The sequence below is a fragment of the Mercenaria mercenaria genome, chromosome 7, assembly GCF_021730395.1.
Source record: "Mercenaria mercenaria strain notata chromosome 7, MADL_Memer_1, whole genome shotgun sequence".
NCBI lineage: Eukaryota > Metazoa > Mollusca > Bivalvia > Venerida > Veneridae > Mercenaria > Mercenaria mercenaria.
The window spans coordinates 31948687-31971036 of record NC_069367.1 but is presented as its reverse complement, the minus strand read 5'-3'; the positions used below and the strand labels follow the sequence as shown (position 1 = coordinate 31971036).

General features: G+C 34.6%; 1 protein-coding gene across 21 annotated transcripts in view; it reads left to right on the top strand.

The window, feature by feature from the left end:
• Window positions 1-22350, top strand: part of LOC123554604 (dedicator of cytokinesis protein 9-like) — a 132434-nt gene that overhangs the window by 21198 nt on the left and 88886 nt on the right. For 7 of the 21 annotated variants that reach the window (XM_053548000.1, XM_053547995.1, XM_053547992.1 and 4 more), the window contains exons 1-12: window positions 2299-2811; window positions 12372-12494; window positions 12975-13147; window positions 15192-15264; window positions 15901-16017; window positions 17217-17348; window positions 18078-18240; window positions 19000-19070; window positions 19607-19690; window positions 20429-20584; window positions 21141-21359; window positions 21789-21991. In XM_053548000.1, coding sequence (XP_053403975.1) covers window positions 2527-2811; window positions 12372-12494; window positions 12975-13147; window positions 15192-15264; window positions 15901-16017; window positions 17217-17348; window positions 18078-18240; window positions 19000-19070; window positions 19607-19690; window positions 20429-20584; window positions 21141-21359; window positions 21789-21991 — 1799 coding nt within the window. In that variant the 5' untranslated portion in view covers window positions 2299-2526. Of the gene's footprint in view, window positions 1-2297; window positions 2812-10187; window positions 10320-12371; window positions 12495-12974; window positions 13148-15191; window positions 15265-15900; window positions 16018-17216; window positions 17349-18077; window positions 18241-18999; window positions 19071-19606; window positions 19691-20428; window positions 20585-21140; window positions 21360-21788; window positions 21992-22350 lie in introns of those variants that run through there. The other 14 variants (XM_053547998.1, XM_053547994.1, XM_053547999.1 and 11 more) reach the window with 6 other exon arrangements.

The following is a 22350-nucleotide window of genomic DNA, read 5'->3' as shown; positions in this document are numbered from 1 at the left end:
AAGCTCACTCGTTGTTACACAACTCCTGTTTAATGTCAGACTTTTATTTTGATACTGAGTTAAATGTTCATTTAAAAAGTAGCTCAAAACATTAAGAAGTGCTTACTCCTTTAATTTTGTTAGATAAAAAGGGTAATTTTAATGGCTGTATAAAATGTTATAACTGAAACTGAGTCATAAAGGGAGGTAATAAACAACAATGGATATAAACTAAGTATAACTTCCTACTAATTGAACATTTGTTACCTTTAACAGGTAATTGTTCATAACAAAAAATGTGGCAAATGCATTAATAACAAAGTCATTATGGGCCTTTAAACGGATGTTTTTTCAGTTCTTTAACTTTATTCTTGCTGTATGTACTATTGCAAGAGAGTTTTCAAAACATCCGTTGTCACTTTTTTATCTTTGCTTATGAACAATGGCACCTTGTTATAATATTGTTTTGTAATAATAAAATTACCCCTGTAAAATGTACTTTTAGTAAAACCACTGTGAAGATTTTTACAATTTTATCTAAATGGCTTCATGTGGATAATAAATCCATTGTTCAGTACTTTGTGGTTGTTCCATAATCTTGTAAATTTGACAGAATTATCTATCTTTCAGGAACATGGTAGAAGCCTGATAGCAATGTGAATTTTAATTTTTCGATACTAAATTTCAAAGCAAATTTTACAAATTTGCTGAGTTTTCAGCTTTTTTTTCATGTGATCACTTTCTTTGAAAAAGCAAAATTTTTTTGAGGCTAGTAACTATCTAAGTCTGGTATAAAATATTTTTATCCTGAACCATAGTTCAGAAAAGTTGCCGTCTGGTTTTAAATAACTTTAATGTTTTATAATGCTAACTTGGTTTTTATACTATTATCAAAAAAGTATAGACTTCATTTAGGGTCCTTTAGCAAAAAAAATGTTAACATTTATCAAAAAGCTCAAAGTACTTGATTTTTCAAGTGCTTGATAAATGGTTTCATGACTTGAGCATTGTTTTTTATCAAGAAAGTCATGATGAAATAATGGTCTTATAATTTCTCCATTGAAAACAAGTGTCTGGTTGAAATCCTGTCTGGTCATTTTTTGCATTTTTTTTTTTTTTTTGTAATTTTAACAAGTCTCTGAAACCTTAAGTTGGTTCAACATAGTTTTGAATGCAGAAAACCACTTGTAATGAAAATAAAGAGAAAGGAAAAAGTTATGAATATGTGTTTATGTTATCTTGTACCAGAAGCTGTGCTATCAGATAAATTGTATATGAAATAAGCAGCTTCATTGTTCTAAAGGTAAAATTGATGATATTTCATGATGACTGCCACATACCGTAGATACCCATGTATAATGCGCAGTTTTTTGACCCCCGGGACCACCCCCGAATCGTGGGTGTGCATAATACACAGGTATAGACAATTTTCCAACTTCAAAACAAGTTTGTTACCGATGTTCGCCATTTTGGTAAAGGGAAACTACTCCCCGCGCTTACTGTCTCCGCTAAAATCTAAGATTGCCGTTACGTTCCGTAAAAGATCGAATTGTTTATTTTTCTTTCAAACAAAATTAATTTCATATAAATTTAAAAGTATTTTGACGAAAGAAATGTTTATAAATCACAAAAATTATGTTACTAATTAAAGATCGAGAATTATCTTTAACCGAGATCAAACTGTGAACAACATAATTGACACGAGGTGACTCGTTGATTGCCGGTAATTACTGGCTTTATGATCGTGACAAAAAGACTATCACACCTTTTGTTATCAGTTTAAATTGAGAAGCTCATGTCATTTTGAAAGATACCATTCCGAAATATTGAATCAGCTGCTATTTATTTATTCAAAATAGTGAATTAAAAAAGGTAAAACAACAAGTATAACAATAATTTACTGGTTTTATTTTCGAGAAAACAAAAATCGATAGTACCGTGAGACCGATGCTGCTCTCCGCCGTGGAGATAAAATCTATTACCGGTGTCGATGTAAACTCTTAGTTTCGTTTTCCATCCACCTCAAAATTGACCAAAAATTTTTTTTTTTTTTTTTTTTCCCCCAGGATTTTGGACTAAGATCGGGGGTGCGCATTATACACGGGTGCGCATTATACACGGGTATCTACGGTAAATAAAAGTGTTAAACTACTTAATCTTTCTGGAGTTTCCTTTCTGAAGAGCCACCCACCTTCTCTGGTTTCCAAAATGAAGAGCAGCAATTTTGAAGTAAAATGGAGAGTTTAATTTTGTGTTTTACAAAGTATGACTGAATTGTTACATTTTCATCTTGTGAAAAAAAAGTAAAACAACGTTTGGCATGAGTTCAGAGTCTATGAAAGTAAGGGCGGTATGATATGCTACACTCGTAAATTTGCATTATGTTGATATTTTCAAAGGTACAACAATAAAAAATGCAACAAGATGCTTACATTTTAAGGAATATGGATGTGCAGAAAGTGTCTATGATTTATTCATTAGTGGATGTGTAACAAACAGCTACTGTTATTGATAATTGAGCAGTATCAGTAATTAAATCAGGAAAAAATGAGGACAAAAATGGCCGTGGGAGATATAAATCAACAGTGTATGAATAGACTGAATATTGGACCAGTACATGGTTCCGATCTTATTCCATTGAAACGGATTTATCAGCCAAATATGACAAGTTATAATAAAAAACGTGAACGGAGGGAGCGTCATATAAAGCAAATGTTGAAACAACGGGTCCGAGAGGAAAGTGGTTTGAGCGGAATGACGTCAGCACTTTTTGAGCTGGCAGTTAACAGCACAGATATTATTGACTTTACATTAGTGGAGCTTTGGAGACAGGTAAAATACAAATTCCTTACGATAATAGGCCTTTAATTATCAGAACAATGAAGAAGAAGAATAAATTGTGCTGTTGATGCCAAAACCAACATTTCAGCTGTTTTTCAATGAATAAAGCTGATTTTTTTACAATATTGCATCTGTATGTATAGTTTTATAATTTTTGGATAAACTGAGGAATTTGCCTTTTCTTTATCATGTACTTAAAAAAATATAAGATTGGGTCAAAGCCAACTTACGACATATTTAAACATTATTTGCCCAAGGTGGCCAGATTGAAGACATTCACCATTCTTTTTTATTTTGGAGAGGGTATTATGATCGACATATTGCAGTCATGATAAAAAATTTCTCATTTCCTTTTACTTCGAAAAATATGGTGTTCTTTTCTCCTTATATATATGTATATATTAAACTGCCACAATCATTACTGGTAGGTACTAGAGACTGAAAAATACATAGGATTACATGGTTAACCGTTATCCTGCTGAATTTCTATAATGAACTGGTCCATCTTTATATTTGAACAGTACCATTATCTGTCAAAAGGGGTGCATACCAAAAAGATACTGACTTGAATGGTGAACAGTGCAAATCATGATCAGACTGCACAGATATGTGGGCTCAGATCATGATCTACACTGGTCTCAAAGGCAGAATTGGTCATATCCAGCATGATAAGGGTTAATTCCAACGGTTGTAAGAGGCATATTTTTTTGCAAGATAATAGAAAAATTACCCCATTTAACATCAGTTATCTCATGTATTTCAAACGTGATCAGTATACTGCCCAAGAACCATAACTCAAGCTTAATTCATTTGCTGATTTATTATATCCCTTAAAAAGCTTTTCTGGTATCTGAAGAATTTAGCTTCATTTTTCACTAGTTAGCAAAGTGGAATAGGAAATTTATAGTTCTGAAATTATCAAGGCTATAATATTTGAAATGTTGCAGTCTATGTTATGACATGTTGTGTCTTTACAGGTAAATATCAAGATCTAGAGCATGAAACAGTTGGTTATTTTCATTAACAGTTGCGAATATTCATGATTTGCGATGATAGATAAATCAGACTGCAGAATGAAATGAGTGAAAGCAAATGGTGCTCATGTGATATCCACCCACCTGTGAGAATCACTTTCACTCATTTCCAGTGACAAGCTCTTTGTTTCTGATTCATTCATAATTGTGCAATTATGATACAAGAGATTGGTATAATTTCTGTAACTCACTACAGAATCTGAGGTGTTCTAACTTGGATAAAGTTGCCATTCATAATTATTTTCTACAGGTCTCTTTGTTCCAGAAGTTTGCTCTGAACTGGAAGAAACATGTGAAAACAGTTGAAAAATCTACTCATAAAAGATAGAATTATGTATTCTGTCTTCTTTTTATGAAAGTGCCGAGTGACATAACTATAATTTCAGAAAGTCAAGCCACACCCTTACATTAGCAATGGACTCTTGAAGATGGCAGGGGAGTGCAGATTTGCGAATTCCACATTGACGTGTGGGTACCAGTGTTGAAATATCCATAGAAATCTCTTTTTTGCTTATTTTTCTTTGAAACTACTATGGACCATTGCAGATACTATAGACTACATAAAGACGACTCTCCGGTCCTATGCACCTGTCGCTTTCCATGCCAGATGTAGTGAAATTTGGCCAAATCACCCAAATTTTATAGACCAAAATTAGCCTAACCGGGCCTCACTTTGAACTCTGCCATTCACCCGTTTTATATTTTTAAATCCAATTTCGTAGCATATATGTATAGTGCAAACATAGATGCATACCAAGGTGGTGTGGAATGTGTCTCCCAACCACCACTTTATTTCCCTAATTTTCACTTGAAAAAAAGTGGATAGATGACAGCCAAGCGTCTGGCCGACTTTTTGTTCTGACGTTTATGTTTTAGCCTCAACCTGAAGTACGGAGCTAGGAATTTTAAAACACCCGCCATGTAGAATCATTAACCGTTCCTCATTCCCCAGATATATTAAAGAATTAATAATGATAAATAACCAGTAAGATAGATATGCCTTTATATCTACCCTGTCCTGTTTATACAGAAAATCGACCGGGGCCAAACTACGAAACCGCTCCCCTGCCACCGAAGCGGTGTTGCCAGATCCTACCTCTTCCTGTGTATCCAGTATCTATTATTTTCCCCAAGAATACTTCTCTTTATATCAAAATTGCTTGCAGTTGGTCTCCCAACAGTGTATCAGAGTCAACTCCTTAAAACATCTGAATTAACAAGAAGGTACCACAGGATCTTCATGCTTCATAAGGTCAAGGTGATAATTTTATAAATGGAATTATAAACCGTCAAGGCTGTTGCCATTTTCATCAAGGGGGTCTCCATGGCGAAGTGATTATTGTAGGTCCCCATCCCCTCACAGCTGTGGCTTTGAGATCTTGCATGGGTTGTAGCATTCTTTCATTAAAAAGTCATCCAGCTCAGGTTTATGGAAGGACAGTGCTTCTACCAAGATACTAGCTTGTCCCTGCCTGGAGGCACTATAAAATGCTAGAAAGTTGTCACCATATGACATAGATACATGACCTTGAACCCAGCAATAAATAAATAAAGAAAAGTCCATCAAAGTCTTCAACCAGCACTGATGACTGAAAGCATGGCTTCTAAACAAAAGTTCTTGGCGTGCAGAACTATTTCCTTATTGTTCTTAAATAAAAGTACTTCAACTTTCAGATTATGTTATCTTATGTAAACACATTTCTAGAAAATACTTTCCAGCCAATTACTTGATGCCATAACAATATTTAAAAAAAAAACAACAAAACAGTTTTAATGGTTTAGGAAGGAAAACAGACATTCCACTGTACCCAGCTGTGCATAAATAAAGAATATTTAAGTTTACCAGGTACAAAAATAAACAAGATTTACTATAATCATGAATGATATCAAACATAAACATGGGTAGACATTCCTGCTGTCATGATACTGGTAATCTAATACCTGAATGTTTGTAAGTAATCACTCAGGTTTGTAATCCAAGCTGACTGGTTAAAGATATAGTATCCAACAATACCATTGTCCATCTGAATCATTGTAATGTATGTTTGAGGTCATATGTTCAGCATCAGGTGGCTTATAAGCAAATTACTTTTTTGAAATGAATATGAATAAGCACTGCAGCAGATCAGTTGATATACTTGGTACTGGAGGCTGTTGGAGGCCGAAGAAGCTCAGCCAGGGGTTGTAATGATATATGGTATTCACTTGTGTACAGGTTTTACTGCCTTTTTTTTTTAGCTCACCTGTCACAAGGTGTGCTTTTGTGATCACCCTTTGTCCGTCGTCTGTCGTCAGTCCATGCGTGTGCATCCGTCAACAATTTCTTGTCTGCACGATAGTAGTTTTATTTATGATTTTATTTTAACCAAACTTGCACACAACTTGTATCACCATAAGATCTCAGTTCCTTTCTTGAACTGGCCAGATCCCATTATGGGTTCCAGAGTTATGGCCCCTGAAAGGGCCAAAATTAGCTATTTTGACCTTGTCTGAACAATAGCAGCTTCATTTACGATATGATTTTAACCAAACTTGCACACAACTTGTATCACCACAAGATCTTGATTCCTTTCTTGAACTGGCCAGATTCCTTCATGGGTTTCAGAGTTATGGCCCCTTAAAGGTCCAAAATTTGCTATTTTGGCTTTTGCATGGATTCCATGACGAATCTGTCAGATCCAATGATAGGTTCCAGAGTTATTTTATATATCTGATTACCTCCCCTGATTGTAATCAAAATGGATTTATATCAGTAAGTACTTATAGGACTTATTTGAAATTTCAATATTGTCATTAGTTGGACTGAGACAATCAGGATAGATAACTATGGACTGATTTTATGTCAAATTACCTCTCTTTATTTCAAATTGAAATGGGTATATCTCCGTAACTAATAAAGATACTGATCTGAAATTTCATTTATATCAACAGATGGACTTGGACAATCAGTGAAGATACATATTGACTGAATTTATGACAAATTACTTCCCTTTATTTTTTATCTAAATGAATACACCTTAGCAGCTTCTGATGAGATTGGTTTGAAATGTTATTTATGTCTTCCATGGTGAGAAATAGTCATATTAGATAACTCTTGATTGAACATTTATCGATATGAATACTTTACTAATACATTGTCATATAGGCTTGTACTCTGTTTCTTCTACATGCATATACCAATGCACCAATGCATGATTACCTCCCCTGATTTTAATAAAAATGGATTTATCTCGGTAAATATTTATAGAACTCATTTGAAATTTCATTATAGTCTTGGCAATCAGGGTAGATAGCTATGGACTGATATTATGTCAAATTACCTCCCTTCGTTTCAAATTAAAATGGGTGTATCTCGGTAACCAATGAAGATACTGATTTGAAATGTCATTTGTGCCATCAGATGGACTCGGACAATCAGGGTAGATAAATTTTGACTGAATTTATGACAGATTACCTCCCTTTATTTTATGTAAACAAATATAATATCAGCAGCTTCTAATGAGATTGGTTTTAAATGTTATTTAAGTCTTCCAGGGTAAGGAATAGTCATGTTAGTACAAAAATGCAGCATTTGAGCCTAGGACCCTCAGACTTTGTATGGAAATTAGCCCTGACTAGGTCAAAAGGGACTGTTACAAGAAAATGTTTATCCTGATGATATTTAATGTGTATGCCTATGTGCTCTATGTCAAAACTTGATCATATCATTTTGAGCAATGGTACTCAGGTGAGCGATACAGGGCCATCATGGCCCTCTTGTTCTTTTACACAGTCACTTCTCCATTGTCATATTGGTCTGTTCGGTCAAGTGTAACCATTGTCAATGTAGTATTCTCTTCCTAAGCTTTAGCCAGCTGGCGGCGAGTTATTCTGCCTTTGCGACCAGTGCAGATGCAAGATAAACCTGCACATCTGTGCAGGCTAATCATGGTCTGCACTGTTTGTTATTCAGTCAGTAAATTTTCAGTGAACACCCCTTCAAATAATAAATGGTAGTGCCCAAACTGAACAATGGACCAGTCCATTTTAGGAATTTAGCAAGGTTAAGGTAGTGTACCAATATTGACAGCGAATTATGTATTCTTCATATGCTATTTTGATATTCTTTGATTTAAATGGAAAGTCATAGGATCTTTGAGCTACATTTGCATCCAGAGAATGCCAGTATATGTTATCACACAGAAATTGCTGAGTGTCATTACCGGTCCGTAACCTTAATAGAAGGAATATTAAAAAGATGTAGACATCATCAGACAAGTACGTAACTACCAAAACTAGATTATTTTGTAAAATATGGAAAAATGATTAATGCAAAAAAATAAGATAATTTCATGAATATGTTGAAACAAACTAGAATTGTGTACATTTAAAAACGGATAATATATTCTCTGCTCAGGGCAGTTCAGCATCTGTCATTAAAATACTTGCCGTATATTAAATTGTCAAGTCAGTTTAAATATTCCCCTTTAGGCTGAAGCAGCATTTTTGCTTATTTCACAAAGATTTAGGGAAGATTTAGATCAATTTAGGGAAGAAGATCAATTTTATATAATAAACCGCCTCGGTAGCCTAGTGGTAGAGCATCTGCTTAGAGTGCGGGAGGTCGTGGGTTCGATCCCTGGCCGCGTCATACTAAAGACATAAAAAATGGTACTATTAGCTTCCTCGCTTGGCGCTCAGCATTAAGAGGGTAGTGATAGGACTGGTTAGCCTGGTGTCAGTATAATGTGACTTGGTGGGGTATCATGTCACGTGTCTACAGCGTGATATTCCTGTGAGGCATCACTATAAAGTTGGGCAATGTGCTCACTGCTACAAGTAGACACTGTCGTTTATATGACTGAAAAATTGTTGAAAAAGACGTTTAACACACACACAATTTTATATAAGGTCAATATTTAAATTCATAAAAAGAATGATGTTGACACAAAAATCTATGAACAGATATGATATTCATGAACAGTAGCATCAAGTTAAAAAAAACAATCTTTGGACTTTAATATGAACTCCATTGGCATGTTGGAATTGCTAAAAACAAGTCTCAGATTACTTTTTAATTATTAAAAATATTTGACCAGAAGGATTATCAGAACTTTTTTCCACAATATATTTTTGTCTATTTTCATTAATTTTGTTAATGTCACAAGATAAATAAAGTGATTCAAATACCAATATGTTTTTGACACAATACGAAATGCATGATAATTAGTCATGATGAGTGAGTGAGTTGGGTTTTACGGGGAATCGACACAAAATGGTCATGATGAAGACAATTAATAGTTTGACCTACAAAATCCGTAACAGGGTTTTCCATGAATTACTATATACTTTATTTTGCAAGATACAAATAAAAGATCTTTTGTGGTGATAGTAGGGTCCTGTAGGATTTTTTTATATATCTTTAAGGTCAATTTTATTCTTAGAGGCATGCTGTCTTATGGCCAGCTCTTGTAATCAGAATGTTATATAAATTTTTTATTGGATGCTAACAAAGATATCCTGAAATTTTGTTGAAATTCCCCCCCCCCCCCCCCCCACCCCCCGAAAAAAAGAGCTAAAGTTTACGACTGTCATGGAATTGGTAAGTTATAAAACTCTTTGTGGTAAAAAATGGCTGAAATTTAAAATAGGTAATGAAAGCTAACAAACGTTTTCTGAAGAAAATTTCAAAACAAATAGAGATAATTTGGAACATACTAAAAAGTTCCTATTAATATAAGCCTTGGAGTAGAACAATGTATAATATGAATGGTAGTCATATATTAAACCCTTACCATGCTGTACATGATTGGTTCTGCTTTTGCGACCAGTGTAGATCATGATCAGCCTGCACATCCATGCAGTCTGATCATGATCTGCACTGTTCGCCATTTAGTCAGTATCTTTTTGGTGAGCATCCCTTTTAACAGTTAATGGTACTGTCCAAATTGAATCCAAATTGAAAGATGGACAAGTTCATTACAGAAATTTAGGAGGAGAAATCAAGGAAAATGTAAATGAAACAGTAAATTGACCCACCCTGATTTGAATATCCGTACATTGTTTTGGTCTATATAACATTAATAGTAAGTACTAAAGCTATGTAAGTAAATTTGATACGGCAATTTGATATGCAGAATGTATGAGATAATTGTATCATTATTTACCTATATACCTAGCCTATTGTAGCCCAGCTTCAGCAGTTTTTATTAGCGTTATATTAAGCTTATGATAAAAATATCAAAAATGTGGGATATGTTTTTTTTGTGTACTTAATTTTCTGCAATAAGCAAAAAATAATTGTTTCATAAGTAGTTTATAATTGTGAAAATCGTGATATATGTGCGTACAGTTTTCTTAAAATGAAATCGTTTCTAAGTAACATGCGTTATCTTGCACTTGTGAGGGTGTAGTGTTTAAGTTTGGAAACTGTGGAAAATGTATAGAAATATGTCAGGGGAAAACTGGGATATATTCATATTAACAGTAGGTATTTATGTTTGAACATCATTTTGCTGCGAGATTGATATAGTGTTTTAAAACACGAAATGTTTACATTTTCAAATGAGTTTTTCAAAACTGAGCTACAGATACTGGCAAATTGGAAAAGGTGCCTGCCTTGCAGTCAGGCGGTCGAAATTTCAAATTCAGTTCTGTTTAATCAGGGGTTTGTTTCTGAAGACAGACTGGATGGGTATCTGCCATCTAGTTTAATATTGGGTACCAGTTGCCTTTATCCTGTCTGGTGCCTGACATTTAATAGCTGGAATCAAGTAGTAATGCTGTTTATTATTAGTACATGTAATTGTCTCACAAGTCAGACATTGCTGGCTCTTTCAGTAAGATAAGACACTTTACTTTTGGGTCAATGGAGTCAAGGTCACTATTTCTAAAAATAAAAGAACAGTGTCTTCTTAAATGGTCAAGTTTGTTCAGAGGAAAACAAAGGAAAATTGGCCTTTCAGAAGTTTTATATCAGTATTAAGGTTTGGGTTGCATATGGGGTCGGTGTTTCTGTAACTAAAACAAGAAAAACCAGTGACATCTCTGTTTGGATTGATAATTATATTGACGTATGTAGACCAATTTTAAGGTTTCAGTTGAGTTACGAGCAAAGTGGCGTCATGGTCAAGATCACTATTATAGAAAAATAGTGCATTCTCAGTAGCTCAAATTAGGACAGGGAAATTAGTTGAAACTTTATAGACTTGTAACAGAAAACTTTCCATGCTGGATAGTTTAAGGGGCCAATGGGACCAGTTTCAAGGTCACTGTACAAGAAAATGCTGTTGTTTGCTCAAAAACTTCATTTTGGATTACCTGTAATGCCTCTTGAACTTCAAATGGGATTGGTTTATTGAAATGAAACTTAGCTTATAAAAAGTGTAAAATAGTAAATGAAAATCAGTGTACATTTCGTCAGACACAATTTTATTTTTGCCTAAATTTTCAAGTATCTTACATTTTCACATGTATTTTGCAACTGTAAGAGAATTTTTCAGTATTTACTTAGGAGCCCACTGTCACAAATGATTCCCTGTGTTCTCCCCCATTTCTCACTCTCACCCTAAATGTATATATAAATTGTTATTTACTTAGGTGGAAAGAGAGATAATCCTGATTATGCACTTGTCGTTAATGAAAATGTAATGGTAATGTAATATTTGTAGTTCAGATCCTCAACCACTGGTCTGTATTAGAAACAACAATAAAGTTTTGTACAAAAAAAATTCTCTGCTTTGTGACAGTTTTATGTTTTAAGATAAAGTGTCACATGCCTAATTAGTAGAATAAGACAGTTTGTTCATGAAAGATATTTATTATTGTTTTGTGTCATGTTCATCACTTGTCTTAACACAGTTATTTATATAGTTTACTCAGAGTGTTCATTGTATGAAAATTATATAATACAAGCAAAAGTGTAAATATGAGATACACTTTCATTTTGATAACTTTTTGTTGTGTAAGAGGGATTTTGGGTTGTAGAATTATAATACATGTAGCTCCTTCTGTATGTTTTATCTGTCTGTAATATATCTCTTTCTGCACTATTTTGATAATGCTTAAGCCTTTTATACTGATATTTTGCAGTAAAATATCATGCAAATTTCTGCTGTTTTATATTGAACCAAGAGAAAAAAATTCTTACCAAACTATTCATGCACTATATGATATCATTTCTGAGACAAATGCATAATGAAATATCTGTACTATATGACACAGTTCAGTTATGGTTTGTTTGGGGCCGCTGTCGCTGAGTGGCTCTCTTTGAATCACTTGCCCCTCACCCCTGTTGGTTTGAAATTCTGCTTCGAATGTAGAATTCTTTACTGTGTGGAAGCAGTCAAGCTGTCTTATGAAAGTTCTGTGGCTTTACCCTGGTGCTTGCCTGAAATAAAGCCCTTAGTGGCACCTGGGGTCTTAACTCTTCACTATCAAAAGCTGGAAAGTCACAATATTAACATATACTCTGTTGTTGGTACTTAAAACCCAACAAAAAAAACAACATTTGAATCTGTATTGTTTCTCTACTTTCAGAACCGTCCAAAACCAGTGGAGCCGATAGATTACGAGACCTACGTACTGAAAAACAAAGTCCTCCTTCACAATGACCCGCACCGAGAATTGCTCATGTTCCCGCATGATGATGTACAAATTCCTGTAAGTCAGTCTAATTCAGCTTTTTTGATGATGTTGTGTAAATCAGAGTGTATAATTATTTAAACAGCTGAACTTATTTTTCTCTAAGGGCCTCTAGCCAAGTGGTTCAAAAGCGAACGTCCATGTATCACTTGCCTCTCAACTCTATGGGTTTGAGCCCCAATAGGATCTTCATGTGAGGAAGACGTCCAGTTGCCTGGTGGAAGGTCATTTATTCTACTAGGCACCCTCTGATGCCTGAAATAATGCCTGGAGGTGCACCTAGGTTTTTTCTCCACCATTGAGAACTGAAATACTACCATAGTATTATGACCTGAACTATGTCTGTTATATTGAAAATTCAACCTCAGAAAGGAGGTTTTTTAGCAACAACTTTCAAGAGGGTTGCGAATTCAGTTTCCTAACTAACGGCATTTCAAACAATGATATTCTCCCCATGAGACTTAGTGTAACATTCATAATACCATTTGTTGCATACAGGCCCCAACTCCTGCCAAGAAGATCCGAACCATCCATTCCACCGTCCCCAAACTGTCCAATGAGAAGTCAGGAAATCTGCTGGTTGACGAGTGCCTACGTACGTACACAGACACGTGTCACATGGTCCAGTTTAAATATAGTAAATACTCTGGTGGATACCAACAGTTACCCAAGTAAGTATGTCACAAGTTATAAAATAATATATTGGACTGTGTCCTCAAGGTTGAATAGCAGTCCCAAAGTTTAGCATCTTATTGGTTGTTCAGAGTTCAAACTTTAATTGACCAATGGCAAGGCTGCTTCTTGAGACTGGTCTACAGACATTGTTTTATTACCCTTGAACCTAATCTTGTATACTGCTAACATTCTCAGATTAAAAAAAATACAGATTTTCAGACATTGTGGACCTGCACAAACAGAACAACCTGCACCACAATATGGAGGTCCAAAACTTGTTCATTTGTACAATAGGTTATTGGTCTGGAGAGGTTAATTTATTAAGAAACTTGTCAAGTGGAAAAGCAACTAGCCATCTTTGTAAGAAGGTATTGCTCTTCAGCAGTGTCAGTAATAGGGATGATATTGTACAGGTTTTTTGGTCACCCTTTCAAGGAGAGGAGGTATAATGTTTTTTGGTCTGTTCGTCATTGGTAAAAACTCTGGTTTCTGGGCATTATCTAGAGAATGCTTTAGTCTGCAGTGGTCGACTTTCTTATGGACAGTAAATGACCCCTATTGCTTTTAGGTCAGTAGGTCAAAGGCTAAGGTCGCAGTGCACTTGAGAATGAAGAAGAGTTCTGGTAAAAAACTGGAGAATATTGGGACTTACATTGGTCAGAATTTATACTAGGATGATTATATGTGGACACTGGATGGACCCTATAGCTTTTAGGGTCAGTAGGTCAAAGGTCAAAGTCACAGTGACTGAAAATTGTTTCTGAATAGTTGCATTGTAGAGAGGTGCTTGCTCTTGTGGGTGTGGTAAACAAAGGTTCTACTGTACCATTTATTTTTAGAGTTTTATATCATGCTGGTAGCTGATATAACAACCTTGATATCAAACTAGAATCTTGCATTAACAGATATGATTTTGATCTTTTTAAAGTGGTAACATGCATAGTGCTCGTAAAATATAATCTGATTTTATGTTTCTGTTTACAATGAGATTGCAAATAGAAGCAGAATCTAAAAATATTTGTAATATTGATTTGTGTCTTTCCCACTGTGCTAGAAGTGAAAACCTTTCCCAAACTAACAGACCATATGTTCACTGTTGACATTTATGCACATCCTTACATTACTGGTACCGATATAGTAGTCTGAATACTATAGTTGTCACGGAGTATGTTCACACACATAGCAAATACTATAAGATTGATGATTAGCAATATTGAAACTTTAACTCTTACCCTGCTAAATTTCAATAATGGACTGGTCCATCTTCCATTTTGGGCAGTACCATTTATCATTTCAAGGGGTATTTGCTGAAAATTTACTGACCGACTAGCGAACAGTATAGACCATGATCTGACTGCACAGATGTGCAGACTGATCTTGGTCTACCCTGGTCGCAAAGGCAGAATCAATTGTGTCCAGCATGGTAAGGGTTAAGCTGTTTTGCAGTTTCAAATTTTCATATGGGATTAGAATACAGTTTTATTTCTTGTTCATACACTTGATAAATATGTCTATCAAAGGAAAGCATTAAATCCAAGAATGATGTAACTATAGTATTTGAATTTGTACAACTTCCTTCAGTTAGATTTTTTTCTTGTATCATCAATTTTAAGAAGGTAATCCTACAACATTTAAAATCTTAAAGTAATTTTAACAAGAAAGGAAAAAAACAATTCTGGGAACTGTTCAAGTACAGGCCAGGCCAGATCATGAATTATCAAGTTAGGAACATGTAAAATGGGTAAAAAGTAGTTCTGAAAGCATGCAATTTGGGAAAAGGTAGTGAAAACAAGCCATTTTGGAATTTTGACAGTCTTTTTTGGTTTCAAAATGGCTCCTTTTGTTGAATTCAAGGAAAAAAATTGTACAAATAAGATTATTGTTGAGTATTAACAGTCAAGAAATAAAAAGTTAAAACTAAGTGTTACAGAAGAATGGAATAAAAAAACAGAATAAAAATGTGAATTGTTAATTTTTTTATGTTTTGGTCTTGAGTGCTCTTAAAGAAATATGTTGTTTATTCTTTTTGTAAAATTTCAGCATAAGAAAACCTACCAGCCTACCAGACCAGGTGTTTGAAATAGATACTGAGATGGACGAAAGGGATATAGAAGTAAGTCAACATATTTATGGCTGAACAATTAAACAAACAAAGCTGTTATGCTTAAGCAGACAGTCCCAGGTAGTTTGGAAATATAGTGATTTGACTAAACATGTCAGTGTGTGTCTTCACGTGAAGAAGTTCATTTACAGTTTTCCTTAGGCACAGAAACAAATACATATCAGTATGCATGTAATGAAAAGGTTATTCGCTTTGCATCACAAAATATGGACTTAATCTTTCACAAAATGATGTTGTTCTCATAAAGGCATGCAATAAATAAATAAATAAATAAATAAATATATATATATATATATATATATATATATATATATATATATATATATATATATATATATATAATCATTTGTTACCCATCACAGTTTCATGTGGGGAAGTTTCCATTTGCAAAGATCTGATTGTAAGAGAGATAAATTTACATAAACTTTCTATCAAAGTTTGTTTTCCATTCCTTAGATATATATTTATGATTATATGTTATTGTATAAATACAGTTTAAACCAGTTAATAAGAAATCAAGGATCACACCTTGGTTTAAACAGCAGAACAGAAAATACTTTGACAAAGTGTTAATGCATCTGAAATGAAAATTAATAAAAAACATTATAATTATGTTTCATTTTTTAGGACTCATTGAGTAGAAGTTATTCCAATGCATCTGTTGCTCAAACACAAATTACGAAGGCAGGCTGGTTGTATAAAGGTCCTGACAGTGGGAAAGATACTGTCATTAGTTTTACTAGGGTAAGCTTTTGATCCCTCATCTAGTTCAGTGTTTTAAATAATTGACTGTATTAAAGAAGTGCTAGAAATGTCCAGGACAATACAACTGCTTGTGTCAGTAATAATGGGTAGGTTAAGAATAAGTCTTACTTTAAAATTCTACATGTTTTCAATTTTCATTGAAGTTATAGACCCACATTGGCATTTTCAGTCTGTCTGAGATATTGAACAGAACTTTGATTCATAAACAGAGGTGCTGTAGTTAACCTTTAGCCTGCTGGTGGCAAGTGATTCTGCCTTTTCAACCATTGCAGACAAAAATGGTCTTGGTCTGCACTATTAATTTTGGTATTCAGTCAGTAAATTTTTCATTGAACACCCCTTTGAATAGTAAATGGTACTGCCCAAATTTAATGAAAGACCAGTTCATTTTTGAAATTTCGCAGGGTAAAGATTGTGTCCTCTATTCATTGTAGTAGTAGGGCTGAGTAGTGAAGGTCACTGACTTGAAATTGCTAGGCCTTAGTATTTAAGTTTTGCCGAGGTTGCCATGTGGAGAATCTATCCAGCTTTCTTGTTGAAGGCTGTTCATTCTACCTTGGTGCCTTGTCAGTGCCAGGGGTACTTCCCGCAGGGGCACCTCAAGTCTTCCTCAAGCAATAAAACTTGAGGTCATCATGCAACCGAAACTGTGTCTGTGTCTGTGTGACTTTAAAAAATTGATTTACAGTTGAACTTCATTCACTCAAACTTAATCGGACCAACAAACTTTGTTTGAGTTATTGAACAAAATAAATCATATGAGCCGCGCCATGAGAAAACCAACATAGTGGCTTTGCGATCAGCATTGATCCAGACCAGCCTGCGCAGTCTGGTCAGGATCCATGCTGTTCACTATCAATGCCTATTGCAATTAGAGAAACAGTTAGCGAACAGCATGAATCCTGACCAGTCTGCGCGGATGCTCAGGCTGGTCTGGATCAGTGCTGGTCGCAAAGCCACTATGTTGGTTTTCCCATTGCACGGCTCATATAGAGATTTTGCTCGGACCTGACCATGAGTTTGAGAGAAGGGTTTTCTCCGAATTGTCCGGGTTAGAGCAAACAAAGTTTGACTGTATCAAAATCCTCTAGGATTCTTTAATTTTGTTGCCCGTTGTCATTATCTGAAAATTGATGAAAATAAGCATATATTTTAAATCATTCTGTTTTGAATTTCAGCAATTTAAGAGAAGATATTTCTGTATCAAACAGCAGGCAGATCAGACATACAGTTTAGAATTTTTTAAAGATGACAAGAAAAGTGAAGCGAAGGGTGTTATATTCCTGGACTGTGCTCAGGAAGTAGTGAAGGTGAGAAAAATGGGGGAAGTACATAGAGTATAGATTCATATTCTTTGAATTTATGCTTGAGTGAAATAGAGTCCAGCAGCACAATATATTTAAAAGGATTACACTAAGTATTACCTAGATGCAGTTGGTGATGTTGGTGATGATGATGCTACTGAAAAAGAAAAAGAACTAAATGATGAAGATTTATGATCATAATGGCAATAGAAACTTGAGATTTACATGTGTGATTACTTTAAATTTCTTTCTGTCATGTTTTGTTGAATTCTAAAAAAATGAACCTTTTAGTTTGTGAGATTTTTATGCCTCTGTAGTATTCAGACTGCCTGCCTGCCTGCCCATCCTTCTTTTCATCTGTCACACTGTCTTAATAAATATATACTGCACTACCACCTACAGTTTCCATCCAATTTAAAATGAAACTTGATATACATCATTAACATGCAATGGACATATGCATAATTATGTTTGTAGTTTTGTTATTATGTTTGTAACCTACTTTGCGATGCATGGCTGTATGGCTGTATTTGGGGTGCTCTGTGCTTCGGGCAAATCTTCTCTTAAACTCTATCTTTCATATGGAATTACAGTTTTTGAGCAGACTTTATTATGTTATACTATCAAGCATTTTTGATAGGCATGTTTCATACAATGTTGACATCACTCCAACTTATATGGAATCCATAGAAATGAATTCAAACAGTCAAGACATTTTTTTAAAACCTTTTTCAGAATTCTAAGAAAGGGAAGCATTGTTTTGAGGTACGGATGCCTGACAAAGCTTATGTGTTTGCTGCTGAAAGTGAGGCTGAGATGGAGGACTGGATAAAAACTCTTGATAAAGTTAGAACTGCTGCTGAAACATTGTCACAAGTCTCTCTGGAGAGAGGCAGAGGTATGACAGAACACTTGTTCAGACATTTCTTGCAAATCCTGTATAAGTAAGCAAAGATATTTGCATTGTAAATATTTTGAGAAACACAAAAGGTAGACATTGCATATGGAACCATTTGTCAGTATAATGCTATTGATATAAATGTGGTAAATGAAACATTCATGGCCAGGGAAATGTATGTGGACTATGCCTGTGAGTTGCGGATTTAGAAATCTAAGGTTGAAATATTGTTCAAAACCAGGTTCCACCCAGTTTTTGAACTGATGACATTTTCTTTGGTCTGGTGGATTTATTTTCTGGCAGTAGTGTCAAATTGATCTGTAATCCTGGTTACCATGCTACTCAACAAGAAACAGATACTAAACCAACTGTAATAGTGATGTCATAGAACTAATGATACCATGGAGTGTGTACTATGTGAGCATGGTTGATTCTTTGAAGAACTAAGGCTATCTTAAACATTGTGTTATAGAATAGAAATAAGCATGAATAAGTTGTAAATGTTGCAGTCAAATTATGAATATGTTGTATTAATAAAGTAGTCCTTGACAACTGTGAGGCAGGCGATGTGAAATAAGATTGTCTTCAAAATACTCCAGTCCGATTGTTGAGAAAATTGAATAGTTATCAATAAATGAATGCATAAGATTACATATTTTCATCAGGTAATTACTTCTTACAGAACTGTTACATAACAAAACTTGATAAGTTATCAGAAAATTTAGAAGCCATCTTTGATAGAGTTTTGTTTGATTTCAGATGAAATATTCTCCCCAGGTAAAATAGATGATAAGGCAATAGAGAATATGGTTCATCCCGAATTGACAAAGGTAAATCTTACCTCTAGTAAATAAAATATTTAAAGTCAAAAGATGATGATTTATGTTCTGAGAAAATGAAATTTTAACAACCTACATAAGTATTTACGGCAAATTGTCATGGAATTTGAGGAGGATTAGTATGGTAGGTATTTCGACAACAAATGGTATGTTTGAGCCGCGCCATGAGAAAACCAACATAGTGGCTTTGCGACCAGCATGGATCCAGACCAGCCTGCGCATCCGCGCAGTCTGGTCAGGATCCATGCTGTTCGCTAACAATTTCTCTAATTGCAGTAGGCTTTGAAAGTGAACAGCATGGATCCTGACCAGACTGCGCGAATGCGCAGGCTGGTCTAGATTCATGCTGGTCGCGAAGCCACTATGTTGGTTTTCTCATAGCATGGCTCATTTATTTTGTCAGTAGGATTTTATCACAGTTGGAAAGTGTCTTAGCCCTGTGAATCAGTGCTTTCTGACTGGGCTCCTTTGATGTTATGATGGTCGAATGCATCATGTTTAAAGTGATACAATTTTATATTTTTCAGTACGCCAAGGAATCCGAGTCCATGATGCAGAAGGCGAGACAAGAAGGACGTCAGAATCTATTCAATGTCTACTCAAACATGGCTGTAAGTTTTTCTTGTCATTTTTTGAAAACTCATTTCATGCACTTAATAACATAGATATTTTGAAGAACAAGGTCACAATGATATATATAGGTAGGAAGGCTTAAATAAATGGGTGAAAATGTAAAACTTTCTTGCTCAACTGCCATTAGATTTCAATTAGATAGAATACTACTGAAGAAGAATATAATCATGATAAGGTGTGAATTTTACACAGACACATACAGAAAAGCTATTGATTTAGTTGCTAACTAACATGGAGACTGGATAAAAAGCTTTAGACTTCACTCAGATTCAGAAATATACTCTCTCTTTTTTTTTTATTATGCGTATAAATCGAAGAAATACGTCAAAATTCATGCAAGTAGGCACATTGTAGATATATAGTAGTCAGTTTAAAGTGATAAATAGATAAAGAGTATGTGTCAGATTGTTTCTGTTTAAGATGTTGGTCATTGTCCTCACTGCTACAAGTAGACACAGTCGTTTATATGACTGAAAAATTGTTGAAAAAGATGTTAAACCCGAACACACACATTTCTGTTTAAAATTGATATATCTTTTACCAAAGGTACACCATATGCAAGATTTATGCAAATGGCATTAAATGTTATTGATGTTCATACCCTAAAATCACTGTTTTCAGTGGGTTTATCCAGATATAATTTATCCCACTGCTAAAAGCGGGAATAAAAGCTATTAACTTAAGCAGGTATATAGAAAAAAATTGTTATTTTATAGAGATATATAGATGATGATGAAGAAGAGGAAATTGGTCCGGAGGTGGATGTTTATCCAAAACAGTTTGGCGAGAGGTTTATGTTACGTCTGCTAGATTTTCGTCTTAAGTTACAAGTTAATCTGGCAGAAGAAGGTCATGGCAATAAACATTGTAATGTAAGTGTGTGTTAATCATATCCACAGATGAAATATACAACCGATTTTTATAGTTTGATCATGATTTTAAAAGTCATTGGTTTGTGAGTCTTTATTTGAAACTTGGAAATAGGCTTTAAAAAAACTAGTTTATAATATGTTGATGTAAGCCTTTTACCAAAATGTGGTAAGCGTTTTTAAGCTAATAGAACAATGAAAGTTGCTATATAATATCATTCTATATGTCTTTGTAAAATGAGGAGAACAAGTATTCATTTCAAGGCTTTTGTAGAAAAGGAAAAGCAAATGTAAGTCTGCTATAAATTGTTTATTGAGTTTGGGAACCAGTCTAAGAACAGAATCATTTCATTGGTCAATTTTGAAATTTAGCTCAGGATCTACCAATCATATGCTGAACTTTTAAAAGAGACTGGTTTCAGCATTTTATAAAGAAACTTTTGCCAATATCTTACTAGAATTTAGATTATAACATATCATTACAAAAAAAACAAAAACAATAAACATGATCTAATGATAAGAATTTTTGTATATATATATATATGCTCCTATTTTACAGCCGGAACCATTCTACCTGACCTTCACCTTGTACGATGCCAAGGATGGTAGGAAGATATCAGAGGATTTCCACATGGATCTGAATGAAGCTGAAATAGAAAAGATGATCCCAGCAGACGTCATGTCGGCATCTGACAGACTACATACAGTGGAGGGAAAGTCTACATCTCCTGAACTAAATGGCTTAGATGAAAAATGGCTGCTTTCAAAACAGAAGCAGGTAAACATAAAACTGAAAATACAAAAGAATAGGAAAATATTTACAGTGGTTTTTGATAATCTTCCAAGACAAAGCAGTACGTGAATAAAATAAAAACAAGAAAAACTTATAAATATTAAGCACCAGAATCTCCAAAAATAAGTTGACTATAAAGAGCAAACGTTGAATAAGGGCAAGTTGTCTGCTTGCTTCTAAAGTGAAAAATTAAAATGACAGGAAAATTAACCACCCTGCAGTTTGTCTTCACTTCTTTTCTGTCTAAACAGCTGATTGCATGTATTGAAATGCTGACTGAGGCTCAATAGGGGTAACCAAAGTCGGAGCTCTGTGTACTCTGGTGTTTTTAAGAATAGCTCCTTTTTTCCAAGGTGTATGTTAAAATAAAGGCATTTTTCCACAGTGTTTTTAAAAATATTTACATTTTTCCAGGGTGTATTTTCTGTGATACGTAGGCATTCAGAGATTTACCTGTATGTGAAGATAGAGAAGGTCCTACAGGGCCCCATCTCACAGTCCGTGGAGCCCTACTTGAAGGGATCAGACCCTAAAACTGGCAGCAAAGTGTACAGACAGATGAAACAGTTCTGTTCTCATATAGGTCATCACAGAATGCCGTTTGCGTGGTCAGCTAGGTATGTTAGATGTATTAGTATATATAGGAAATTTTATCGTTTACCCTGCTTAATTTCTAAAATGGACTGGTCTATCGTTCAATTTGGGCTGTACCATTATTCGAATGGGTGTTCACTGAAAATTTACTGACCAAATAGCGAACAGTGCAGACCAAGATCAGCCTGCACGGATGTGATCCATGCAGGCTGATCTTGGTCTGCACTGGTCGCAACGGCAGAATCACTTGCCGCCAGCAGGCTAAAGGTTATATATATAAAATCATGTACATTGTTGTCAAAGTTAGATATATGTTAAAACTAGGTAAGTTACTAGTGTATATAGGTCATAAAGACCATTTTATATATAAAAGATGATGTAC